The 12,603-nt window shown below is 40.5% G+C and overlaps 1 protein-coding gene across 2 annotated transcripts in view; it reads left to right on the top strand.

Annotated features, from left to right (window-relative positions):
- IQGAP2 (IQ motif containing GTPase activating protein 2) overlaps positions 1 to 12,603 on the top strand; it is a 195,886-nt gene that overhangs the window by 100,423 nt on the left and 82,860 nt on the right. For both annotated transcript variants that reach the window (XM_069962769.1, XM_069962768.1), the window contains exon 6: positions 11,436 to 11,503. In XM_069962769.1, coding sequence (XP_069818870.1) covers positions 11,436 to 11,503 — 68 coding nt within the window. The remainder of the gene's footprint in view (positions 1 to 11,435; positions 11,504 to 12,603) is intronic.

Below are 12,603 nucleotides of genomic sequence, written 5' to 3'. Positions count from 1 at the left end.
TCTATTTGAAGATGATAATGATGAGAGGGATTATATTACCATGTCAATAGGGAAGACAGAGTAGGGAATAAACAGATGGGGGCTGCTGGCATTGCTGAGAGGATTATATGTACAGGATTTTTAAAGATATATCATAATGGAATGTAGATGGAAATGCATTAAAAGGGTCTTCTCTTGTTCCCTGAGAGAGTGCCACTTTTGTCTATGGGCTTTCTGATTACACCTTTTGAACTTTTTTTGATGACATTTTTTTTTGTCATTTTCTTTTTAAAGAATCCCCATTTAAGTTATTGCCTAGAAACTTGTACAGTTTATCTATGTTAAAGAATCCTCTTTTAGAACTGAAGTTAACTGTACCATTTTTGTTGTGTTTTGGCTGTGCACCTGGGGTGGGATTAAAGGGGTATTCCCATATCAACTAATATAGTTATACTTGTAAATATTTTTGCACATACATTCATTTAGCAAGCTCGACTCCTTCTCCTGATATGCTGCTCTTTCCCCCCCATTGTTGACAGCTCGTTCTCTAGGTTACCCACCAGCACTCTGCTCTAAAAGCAGTGGTATGGTCAGTGTGTATATATTTGTATATATACACTATTGGGGGGATTTATAATCATTGTGTCCCTGGCGTACATCAGGGTGAAGACACAGATTGATCTCTTCTCCCTGGTGTACCCCAACCGCATCCTCTGCTCGACTGATGGGAGGGGGGCATGTGGGCAAGAGGGGGAGGAGACGTGGCCTCCTCCAGCACCTGATTTATTATTTAAGCCTGCTCGAAGGTGAAAATCATGATTGAAATCTACGCCTGCTGAAAGAAGGTGCACATTTGTTGGGCAAGGCCGGCCAGGTTTACTAAGTAAAGTCTAAGGAGAACCGGCTGGGGAAAAGCGGGCTGGGCCTAATTTAAGCAGAGTGTAAATGTCCCCCTATATCTTTATACATGTACATCATAGCTACAAATGTATTTTAAAAGAATATTTAACTTGACAAGTCCTATAACTATACCAGTCTCCTGCTTTTTAGCCATGTCAAAGATGTTTGCATATGGGAATCAGGTTTGTTTTATTTTTTTTAGATTAGTTGACACTGACAGGGTGTTAGGAAAGTTTAGTGACCTCTTGCAGGCCTATAAGTTTATGAAATGGGTTAAACCAGAGAAAAGTTCCTATTATGTCATGATAATACCATAGCCATACGACCAGTGTACACATGCTCTTAACCACAATGACTAAGAACTTTGTGCAATTGAACGTAAATCCCTTCATCAGTATTATTTTATCCCATCAGTATTTGCTCCATCTGTACATTACCTAAGTGTGTCTAATTTGCTTAATCTAGTGTTATGTTTGCCATGGAAACTGAGATTTATCCTATTCCAACAATCTCCTATTCTTTCATTATCACAATGAGCACTCCAACCATTAGCTTTAGTTATACATGCAGCCCATTTCTTTCACCACTGACCTTTTTTTTGCATTGTGAAATCACTTCCTAGAATACTAGCTCTAAGCCATGGCCACCAGATCGGTAACAACACTGTTCCGGGTTTTAGTTGGTTGGAAACAGTCATTTTGTTACCATTAACTTATGAATTCTAAACTAATAAAGTTAGCTAGATGTTGTGCATATGACTATATTTTTATGCAGCGATAGAAAGAAATTATATGATTTGTGGGAATCTGGGGTACCTGTAGACCTTTTTTTTTGTTAAATTATATAAAACATTACAAAACTAAGTCCATCTTGGTTTACAGTAGTCCATAAGTTGTTCAGACTCCTTTACACCACACATTGCATAATGGGGAACGCTGGTGTAAAAAAAAAAAAAAATCCCAAATCAACTGGTACCAGAAAGTTAACTAGATCTTTAAATTATGTCTATTAAAACATTTTAAGCTTTCAAGTACATATCAGCTGCTGTATGTCCTGTAGGAAGTGGAAGTTTTTCTTTCCAGTCTGACACAGTACTCTCTGTTGCCATCTCTGTCCATGTTAGGAACTGCTCAGAGCAGGTGAGGTTTTCTAACAAATTTAAGTTTTATTGTACAACAAAAATCAACATCCTTTTTCCACTTTTGCTTATACATAATATTCCAAAGTGATATTGAATCTGACCTAAAATCTACATAAAAATAAAGTTTTTTAACTTTTTAAAGAAAACAATTACAAACAAATCGGTTATTCTCTTATATATCTATAATCAATACACCAAATTTGTCATTGACAACACAAAGTCCACACTATAGCAAAATCACACTAGAAGGCACTTTATTTAAAAGGTGAGGTTTTCTATGGAGATTTGCTACTGTTCTGGATTGTTCCTTTCATGGACAGAGATGGCAGCAGATAGAAATGTTTCAGGCTGGAAAGAATATCCTGCAGGATATACAGCAGCCAATAAGTACTGGAAGACTTGAGATTTTCAAATAGAAGTAATTTACAGTTCTATGTAACTTTTTGGTACCAGTTGATTTATTTATTTATTTTTATACGAAGTACACCTTTAATACCCGAGCAACACATCCCCCACACATGTGCAAACCAATAAATGCTAATTTTTTTTTGAGATTTTATACTAATAAGGATAATGACAATAGCATTTATACACAATATATCTGACTATACTAAAAACTCCTGGTCCGATTGAATTCTGCACCTACCCAACAAATCATACAAATAAATCAGTTGTACACAAACCAGAACCAACCATAAAACTATAAATACAACACCACAAACATTTTTTTGTAGCCTTGAATCTGGAGTACCTGTATGTTTTTTCCAGTTACCTATTGCTGCAGTATGTGGCGGCACAGAGCAGGACCTCCTGGGGATGAAATTGCAATTCATTAGACCTCAGTAGGGGGCGCTGTTAATGGCAGTTGCTTTAAGAACTTCCATTTATGGAGCTAAAATGGGTTTAAATGATGAGAAATTTAGACACTGTATACCTTTCAGATATATTCAACTTCTATATTTAAGTGACTTCTATATTTAAGTGACTGTCCACTCTGGAGCCCAAAAAATGATCTGTAAGCCTGTACCTACAGGGTAGCCCTTTAAACCTGTGCTGATGTCCTTAATTTTGAACATTCATTCTTTACTTTCAGGGCATGAAAAATCTGTCCAGATCGTATGTGGCTCACACGGACGCACCACTATTTACTGGGGACTGTAACAAGTGCTGCTTTTGTGTGATCACCAGCTGACTGTGACTGCTGACTGTAAATAAAGGTGAAGAACTGTAATGCTGCGTTTACATGGAGCGATAATTCGCCCGACCGTACGAGTAACGATTTTGAAGTAACTATTTTTTTTTTAATACAGATCAGCGTTCAGACGGAACGATATATCGTACGGAAAAATCGTTTTGCGATCACTTAAGCCTATCTCGCACATAGGTAAAATCGGTGAACAACTGTTTACACGGAACTATCTGCGAATTTTTTGCAAACGACAATTTTAGAGCATGTTGTAAGATCAAAATGAACGATTTCTCGTTCGTTGCTTGATTGTTCGCTGCGTTTACACGTACAATTATCGTTCAAATTTGATTGTTATCGTGCAAATTTGCACAATAATTGTTTCCGTGTAAACGCTGCATAATGCTGCGTTTACACGGAACGATTATCGTGCGATTCTGCACGATAACAATCGAATTAGAACGATAATCGTACCTGTAAACACAGCCAACGATCGAACGACAAGCGAGAAATCATTCATTTTGATCTTACAACATGCTCTAAAATTGTCGTTTGCAAAAAATTTGCAGATCGTTCCGTGTAAACAGTTGTTCACCGATTTTACCTATGTGCGAGATAGGCTTAAGTGATCGCAAAACGAATTTTCCGTACGGTATATCGTTCCGTCTAAACTCTAAACGTTATAAAAAAAATTGTTACTTCGAAATCATTAATCGTACGATCGGGCGAATTATCGATCCATGTAAACGCAGCATTACACATAGTGATCAAATGAGATCCATTCATTAAGATCTCTTCTCTGCAGCTGATCCTCAATTAATTTTTTTTTCATTTCTAGAGGCAAAATCCTGGTTGTGTTGTGGACAGCAGGTGCATACCTCTATACAGTACACAGCACCTGTGTGACTATAACATTAGGCATTAATAAATGACTGCATGTCTATCCTAAAACCATAATAGACATTTAAATAGAACAAACACAGTTTTGTTTTGTTTTTGTTAAATACAATATGAATGACAGCTTGCCCTAATTAACCTGTGTATTTTCAAGACAAATTATTTTTTGCTTGGAGAACCTGACACCAATTGAATACTAAACCCATTTTATCAGTAAGAGTATTGCAGTGTCCTTATACCCTTATCCCAAATACAAAAAGTATAACAGTTGTTGAGTGGCCAAGGAGTCTCCTACAAAGTGTCTAAATGTGAATCTGAGCACCAGGAGGTAGCTTGTACACTGACATTTTGCTTGTTACACTGCTATTATTGCATACACTGAGGTACTATGACTTTGTGTTGCTGCTCCAGTTTGGTCACATGTCAAGGATGAATGGAAATTGGCTTCATGACCTCCTTTCAGACAGCTTCTTCAACTAGCCTGACGACTATGTCTAACTTTAACACCTTTTTTCAAGTTACCAGTTTATCTTGAGTGTTCAATCCCCCACATGGCATCCCTGGGACACCTCAAGACACCTCGCCAAGTGTATCCCAGTGTTAAGGGGTTATTCAGCCTTACAAAAACATGGCCACTTTCTTCCAGTTCAGCTGTTTACAATTAGGCTCCATTTACTTCAATGGAACTTAGTTCTGCTGGGTTTAGACGAAACGATAATTGGCCCGATCGTACGATTAACGATGTCGGAGTAACATTTTTTTTTTATAACGATTAGTGTTTAGACGGTACGATATATCGTACGGAAAAATCGTTTTGCGATCGCGCGCCCGCAGCCCGGTCTCCGTCCGTGTCATGGACTCCATTCTATGCACGGGTGGATTCCGTCGTCCGTTCCAAGAATGAACGTGTTTATGCTGCCCTCATTTTAAGGCACAATACACTTAGTGGCAGATTTCCATTAAAGACTTACACCTAGGAACTACTACTATGCTGAGCTGACCTCCTCATCCTCTCCACTCCTATAGCCACCTCAATACTTTCACACACGGCACGAGTTGCCTATATTTCAGTGACTGTCCCATGCATTTGAAAGGGGTTGCAGAAGACCCTGTGCTTTCAGATAAATGCCACTGGTTTTCACATGAAGGAATTTCTGCAAGTAATCTGCTGCACCCTTGTACTTGAGGCACCATTCCTGGTACAAACGTGTGTTTTTTTCAGTTTTTTTTCTTCTTTCTTGGCAGAAACATGCTTCCTCTCTAACCAGGTGGATTTACTTCCCCAGTACCATGCTGTTGAAGCCCACTGCTACTCTGTGTGACTGTCCAGTTTCTTTAGTGTGGACCTCAAGCCACTTCCTATCTGCCTCTATGTGCAACTGACATTGAGTGTTTCGTAGAGATTCATAGGGAACTAGAATATTTTTTTTTCGCAGTGCCATTTTAAGTAGTCAATAGCCAGTAGGGTGCCAGAAACTCGGTGTTGCAGGTTTTGAGTCAGTTCAGGCCTATTGTGTATCTGGGATTAAGGAATGATGTAAAGTCAGTTAAACAGAAACACATGTGGACAGCCAGTGTCTCTTGTGTGGTCACAGGACCTCGCCGTGTATACGAATTGTCAAGCCAACTTCACCCTATGAAAACAGTGCAGAAGAATGCTCGTAATACAATCCCAATGTGATTACAGAGCGCTCAGGAAATCGCAGCATTTTTCTGAATTTGACTGCTGACTCATCCACTTTTTATGCTCTTTATTCTGTATTATAATATAAAAGCTTCACCTTTTATCTGTGCTGATCATTGGTTTCTGTAGAAGTATAATTTTTATAATTTGGTACAAGTAAATGCATTTAGTAATGTTCCCTGGATTAAGTGTGTGTATATATACATATGTAGGGGTAGTAGTGTGTGCCCAAGAGGTCCCAAACATTAGTACCCTGGAACTGTCTTCTGCAGAAAGCTCTGTGCAGTGTTTTCCAGAATGATCCATAGGCCCCTATACACTAAGCTTATGTCAAAAAAGCATTCTGTAACATAGACTGGGCTGGTATGCATCAGCATATTATTTTATAGAAAAGCATACCTCCGTTCAAATAGATACTGTAAAATGTGAACTGTGCAATTTTTTTTCTTTTTTATATATTTTTTTAATTCTACAATGTCGTCTACACGATATAATGTATTTAACCTGGTCTGTAAATTTGCTTGTTGAGCTTTTTACTGTATTTTTATGACAATAACTCTAGTTGTTGCTATTAATATATAAATCCTTCCTGAGCTCCTGAATTGCTGAGAGTTGTAACGCCTCCTAATTCCTATTCTTGTCCCTGCTTGATTGACAGTCAGGGTTCAGCTTCCAACTGACTGTCAATCAAGCTGGGATGGGGATGGGAGGGTAAGCGAGGAGGCATTACAGCCCACAGCACTTGGGAAAATCTTGGGCGCTTGCATTGGAAAATAAAATCATTATGTCTCCTTGAACGAACAATGTCAGCACTTTGGAACCCTAACAACAGCTGACAGATTTTCTTTAATACTATAACAGCAAACAATCATTTTGCTTTACGCAGATTTTCTGTTTCAATGGCTTTTTAAGCTAGTATTGACGCAACCCCCCTCGGATTCTTTCCCTTCCACACAGTGAAGAGCAGTAGTTTTGTGCTTTGTGAACTTTTCATTTAAAGACAGATTAGGTTCCCAAACAAAACAAGATAAATTGAATTCACTTAAGGCCGGGATCTGTCTATAAAGACCGTGCGTCAGCGGGAGTTTGTCGGTCGTAATGAACCAAATTGATTCTTCACACCTTGACTTCCTCTATTCATTAAACTCCTCCACACTCAAGTGCAGAAATGCGCAAACCTTTTCCAAGCCTTCTGGTAAACTTTTCTCAAGTGCTTCACTTCAGTTTATATTTGTATCCAATATTCTGTCAGTAATAATAAATCAGAGGTGAGATTTCATTCTACTGCTTTCTTAAGCTTACAATTCACAAATAGTTGTCTGTTTCGCCTTTTTACTGCTCTTTGGGATACGTGATGTTAAAGGGAACCTGTCCCATTGAAAGTGCAGTCTTACCTGTAGCTATAATGTTATATGGCACATTAATATATAGTTTTGTGAAAAAAGCTTAAGTAGACATATGGGCAGTCCTATCCAGTGATTGACAGTTATCTGTGTATGTGTTCATATAGAGAGAGCCGTCAATCGATGTGTAGGACCGCCCACATGACTACAGGAACGTTTCCGTTAAAGTTGTATGCCGGTCATATATGCTCAGCTCCTTCTGCTCTTTAACCGCATAGGCTGATATTTGTTACTCGGTAAAGAATAAGACCAAAACAATATATTCATTTGTGAACAACAGAAAGCTGCTGCCAAGTATGACCACCCGACAGGTAGCGGCAGGTTGTTTCTGGCAGGCAAGGGTAGGGGCTTGCTCGTTTTTTTGGGGGAACTGACATGGGAAAGAACTGAGAAGTGGTGTATGTCATACCCAGAGGGAGCTGGCTGAAGTGAAAGGTCCTGCTGGGAATAGTAGTACTCCAGACAGTTGATCTTGTCACAGTGGCTACAGGGTTGTAGCTGGTCCCAGGGCACCTTCCTTATAAACGGAAAACTTTGCAAATGTAGGTCTTCATATGGGATGGTCTCTGCCCTGGGACACTCACAGCTGTTGTGTCTGGGGACAGATGTGCCTGTATTATTAAATGCAAATAATTGTAAACCAGCAAAGTTTTGAACTGAAATAATAGACAATAACTTTACCAAAGAGGTTTCTTAGTGTAAGCCAATACAGGTTAAAGGTAGTTGACATAAACTTTTGCTTATACTGTATAGGAGGTAGTATTACCCTTGGTAGCATGAACATAGGGTGGGATTTGGAGTCCCCTCCTAGTCTGTAAAGAGTTAACGTACAGATACAGTCCAGATATTCTGCTGTAAGGGATCTTCATGGGTTGGCTCCCCATGCTGAATATGACTGTCGAAAACTGTTACTCTGTTGGGTGTGCTACAATTCTCCTGAACAGGGTAAGTGGGCCGTAAGGGTGCCTTTACACAGAAAGATTTATCTGTCAAATTTCTGAAGCCAAAGCCAGGAGCAGACTATAAACAGAGACCAGGTCATAAAGGAAAGACTGAAATTTCTCAATTTTTCAAATCCATTCCTGGCTTTGGCTTCAAAAATCTATCAGATAAATCTCTGTGTAAAAGGAGTAGGTCATTTCACACAAATCCATGAGATTTACCATGAACAACCCAGACTGACACTAGTTGCAAATTAGCTTGACTTGTTTTACTGCTCTTCTGCACAGAGATGTTTTGATCCAGCACTCTAAGGGTACTATTACACGGAACGATAATCGGCCGAATTGGCCCGATTTGGCCGATATCGCTCCGTGTAATAAATGCAACGATCAGCCGATGACAACGATCATTGGCTGATCGCTGATATAGGTTAGACCCTTTTTTCGTCGGGCGCCGACCGTGCACCGCTGCGTGTAATAGCGGTGCGTGTCCGGCGACTAACGATATACATTACCCATCCACATTCCAGGGCTGCTCCTGCCGTCCGCTTCTCCCGGGGTCCCGCGCGCGCTCTAGCTTCACAGCGGCCTGTCAGCTGATAGGCCGCTCAGCCAATCACAGGCCGCGGCAGTACCAGCCTGTGATTGGCTGAGCGGCCTACCAGCTGACAGGCCGCTGTGAAGCTAGAGCGCGCACGGGACCCCGGGAGAAGCGGACAGCAGGAGCAGCCCTGGAACGTGGATGGGTAATGTATGCCAGTTTAGCAAGGGCTGCAAGGACATCGGTAACTATGTCCTTGCAGCTCTTATCAAACGATTATCGGGCCGTGTAATAGGCCCAGTAAGCGAGCAACGATCTAGCAGATCGCTGCTCGTTTATAGGTATTATCGGGCCCTGCTCGGCCCGTGTAATACCACCCTAAGGGTCCATTTACACTGATTATCTGACAATTATCTGCCAAGGATTTGAAGCCAAAGCCAGAAACAGACTATAAACAGAGATCAAGTCATAAAGCAAAGCCTGAGATTTCTCCTCTTTTCAAATCCATTTCTGGCTTTGGCTTCAAATCTTTGGCAGATAATGTGTCAGATAATCTTTCTGTGCAAATGGACCGTAAGCGTAAAACACACACACCGTATACGCAGCCGATCTGCAGCAGATTTGATTGTGCAGATTTGATGCTGTGTTCAGTTATTTAGATCTAATCTGCTGCGTATCTGCTGCATATACGGTGTGTGTGTTTGTACCCTAAAACAGTTCTGTTGCTGTTAAAATAGGTACAGAGCTAATTTCCATTGTGTTGAATGGAAATTCTGCTCTGCAGTTCACACGGTGGAATTTCCTCACTGAACGTTCCGTGGCTAATCCGCTCTTCGCCAGAAGAATGAACATGTTCGTTCATTCCGCTAGCGGAAGCCTATACAAATCAATGGGGCTCTGATTTTCTGTTTCAGCTTGGAATCCGTGCGTATTCAGCGCATAATACAAGCGGAAATTACGTGCTGAATCAGCGCGGAAATGGGGGGATAAAGGGTGGGGAAATCCCAAGACAACCCAAAGGAGGTGATACCAGGGGCCCACAAGAAAGAAATGACAATGTCAGCATGCACACAGCATATGACCACAGCAAAGGTTTCCCCAAAAAAACATACATACATACATACATATCTCTGAAATTAGTGCATCAATTGCAAAGCGGTGATGTTTTGCCATTTCTGGTTAGCTTCTCTCTGCTCAGCTCCTTCTCTGACAGCTCTGAGGTGATCTGTTCTCAAAAATTCAGGTACCATATAGTCTAGTCTCCAAAGTCTGCAAAATTGTTGTTGGCACCTCCCTCTATTATTACTCACCGAATACTCGCTGAATTTCAGCGCTGAATGCATGCGGAATCAGCGCGGATTCCTCGAGTATTCTGCACTGAAATACGCAGGGATTCCGCTTACATTCTGCTTACATTCTGCTCGGAATTCAGTGTCAGTTGATTTCAGGCGGAAATATTTCCTTGCGTAATCTGCCCCTTTTGCTCTGTGTGAACGTAGCCTTAGTGTCTTCCCTTGAAAACTACAGTATGTGGGAAGGTTATATGACCTACCTCTCGTACACCTTGGCTGTGTTTACACACATTCTGAATACAGTGAAAACCACCCACCATTTCTTCCCCTATAGCTTAGTGAAACATCTCCTGCCACACTGCAACTTATTTAATTCAGTAGGGAGTATGTTGTGTACAACCATCAGGATAAACCTTGTCTATAATCTCTACTAAAGGGGTAGTACAGGATAGCTCATCAGTAACTGATCGTTGGGGTGCTGATGCCCAGCACCAACGTTCAATTTGTAGGACCTGAGACACTTAATGAATGGAGAGAAACTGTATTCATTGTGTAGTTTAGCGCCAAACAGCTGATCGGCACACGTGCTGGGTGTCTGCACCTAAATGATCAGTTACTGATGAGCTATACTGTGGAAAGCTCATCTGTAAATTTTGCCTGGAAAACCAATTTTTAAATGGATATTCTAAATTGAGTCTTACATAAGGCCGCCTCTGTGAGCCAGGGGAGAAGGTGGCTTACAAGCAGAGGCTCTGACTATTGGGCCTGCATGGAAAATCCATAACCGGTTCAGTTGTTTACTGGAAGATGGCTGCTAAAGGTTTGTTTTTTTTTTTTATAATGAAGGTTTTCTTATCATAGGCAGCGACTTTCGATACTTTTTTTTTTTTTTTTTAAATCTGGTATAAAAATTTTTCCCTCGGCTATAAAGAGCACTTGGTCATTAAAAAAAGATAATGGCTCTCAAAAACTTTCCCCCCTTACAAAAGTTAATCTGTGTCAAACACTACTCTAGTAGGAGCTGCCAGCAAACCTTTGTTCCTTTAGAGCAATCTGTTGAAATCGAAATTCCCTTTTGCTGAGTTTTCTGGGCCAAAGGTCTCCTTATTGTCTAAAACTTGAAATCAAACCATTTAAACTCAAAATAATCCTAAACCAAGTTTACTGCCTGTATTCTCCAATGGGCGCTTGTGACAAAAGCCAAATGTGAATGTGCAAGCTTAAAAGAAACACACATGCAGATGGTATGAGCTTGCATGGCCGTGCTGCCCTCTAGTGGATGATTGCTTGCCAGTTGTGAATAGAATCTCATTGCATTGCTACCCACCGTATGTAGGTATTTGTACAGATGACTAATTCACGCAGCTTCATTTCAGCTTTATTTCACTTTATATCATCATGTGATGCTGGTTCTGTTTGTTCTTTTGTTGATTGCCATATATATTTATCTTTATATTTTTCTTTATTGTAGTTTATACCTGTTTAAGCTTGGCATTGCTCCTCAAATACAAGACTTGCTGGGTAAAGTGGATTTCACAGGTAAGTAATAAGTGACCAATAGTGGTCAATAATGGCTATAAGGGGTTAAAGAGGTAGAAGTTTTTTTCAGACCTTGGTACCTGACCTGAATATAGTCAAAGGGTGCTCTGCCACTTAAGGTCCCCATGCATCTTATACTTTAGTTGGTTGTACCTACCGCTCGCAGCGGGTTCATCCATTGGTACAGGGTGTATGTGGCTTACCTGTTTGACCACTGACAGACGATATTGGTAGAGATAGGGGTCGGGTGTGATAGAAAGTCAGCACTGACTCCTTTGTTCTTGGAGAGGTAAGCTGCCTCCAGGGTTCTGTGGCTGCATCTTACCCCTTCTTATAGAGAGCACAGATATACTTGGTCGTCCCTGTGTATGAGAAGGGCGGGTGCTGGACAGGAGAGATAACTGGACATACTAGGGGTATTCCTATCTGAACATGACAGGAGTATTGTCGAGTCCTCATATGACTGACCACCGCACTCCAACCCCCCAAAACCCCTTATAAATATTGATAGATACTGTCCTGGAATTTAATGGCCACAGCAGCTGTTTTATTAACTAACAAACATAACATGTACATGAAACAACAAACAAACAAGGTGAAAAAGATCGGACTTCACCTCACACATGAATCATAATCAAAAAGTATATTTTATTAACATAAATACAGGGGACAAACACTTAAAAACATTTAAACTGTACACAACACATCACTGTCCATGATGTGGTCCAGTGAGAACTGACCCCTCAATGCAGTATCCTGAGTGACAACAGAAATATTGCACAATATGATAAGAATATTCACAAATGGAATAAAGAAGTGTTGTAAATATTCCCTATAAACCAATATCAATGTAACGCAATAAATACCAAAAGTGACAAGTGCCAAAAGTGCAAGTGCAAAGAGATTAATAAGAGAATAAACTTGCAATACAATACTGATGAGGCCGTCACATGGTGGATAGGTCAGGACAGAACACTTCATGTGTTCCGTCGCTCAGACTGCCTCAGGGAAAATGATTGGATAAGATTGCCAAGACACCCCCACGTGGCACCCAAGAAACAAACCTCCCCAAATGCCCCACTGGACCAAATCAGAACTAA

The sequence above is a fragment of the Dendropsophus ebraccatus genome, chromosome 3, assembly GCF_027789765.1.
Source record: "Dendropsophus ebraccatus isolate aDenEbr1 chromosome 3, aDenEbr1.pat, whole genome shotgun sequence".
Lineage (NCBI taxonomy): Eukaryota > Metazoa > Chordata > Amphibia > Anura > Hylidae > Dendropsophus > Dendropsophus ebraccatus.
Note: the sequence above shows the minus strand (reverse complement) of the source record. Positions and strands in the feature narration are given on the sequence as shown.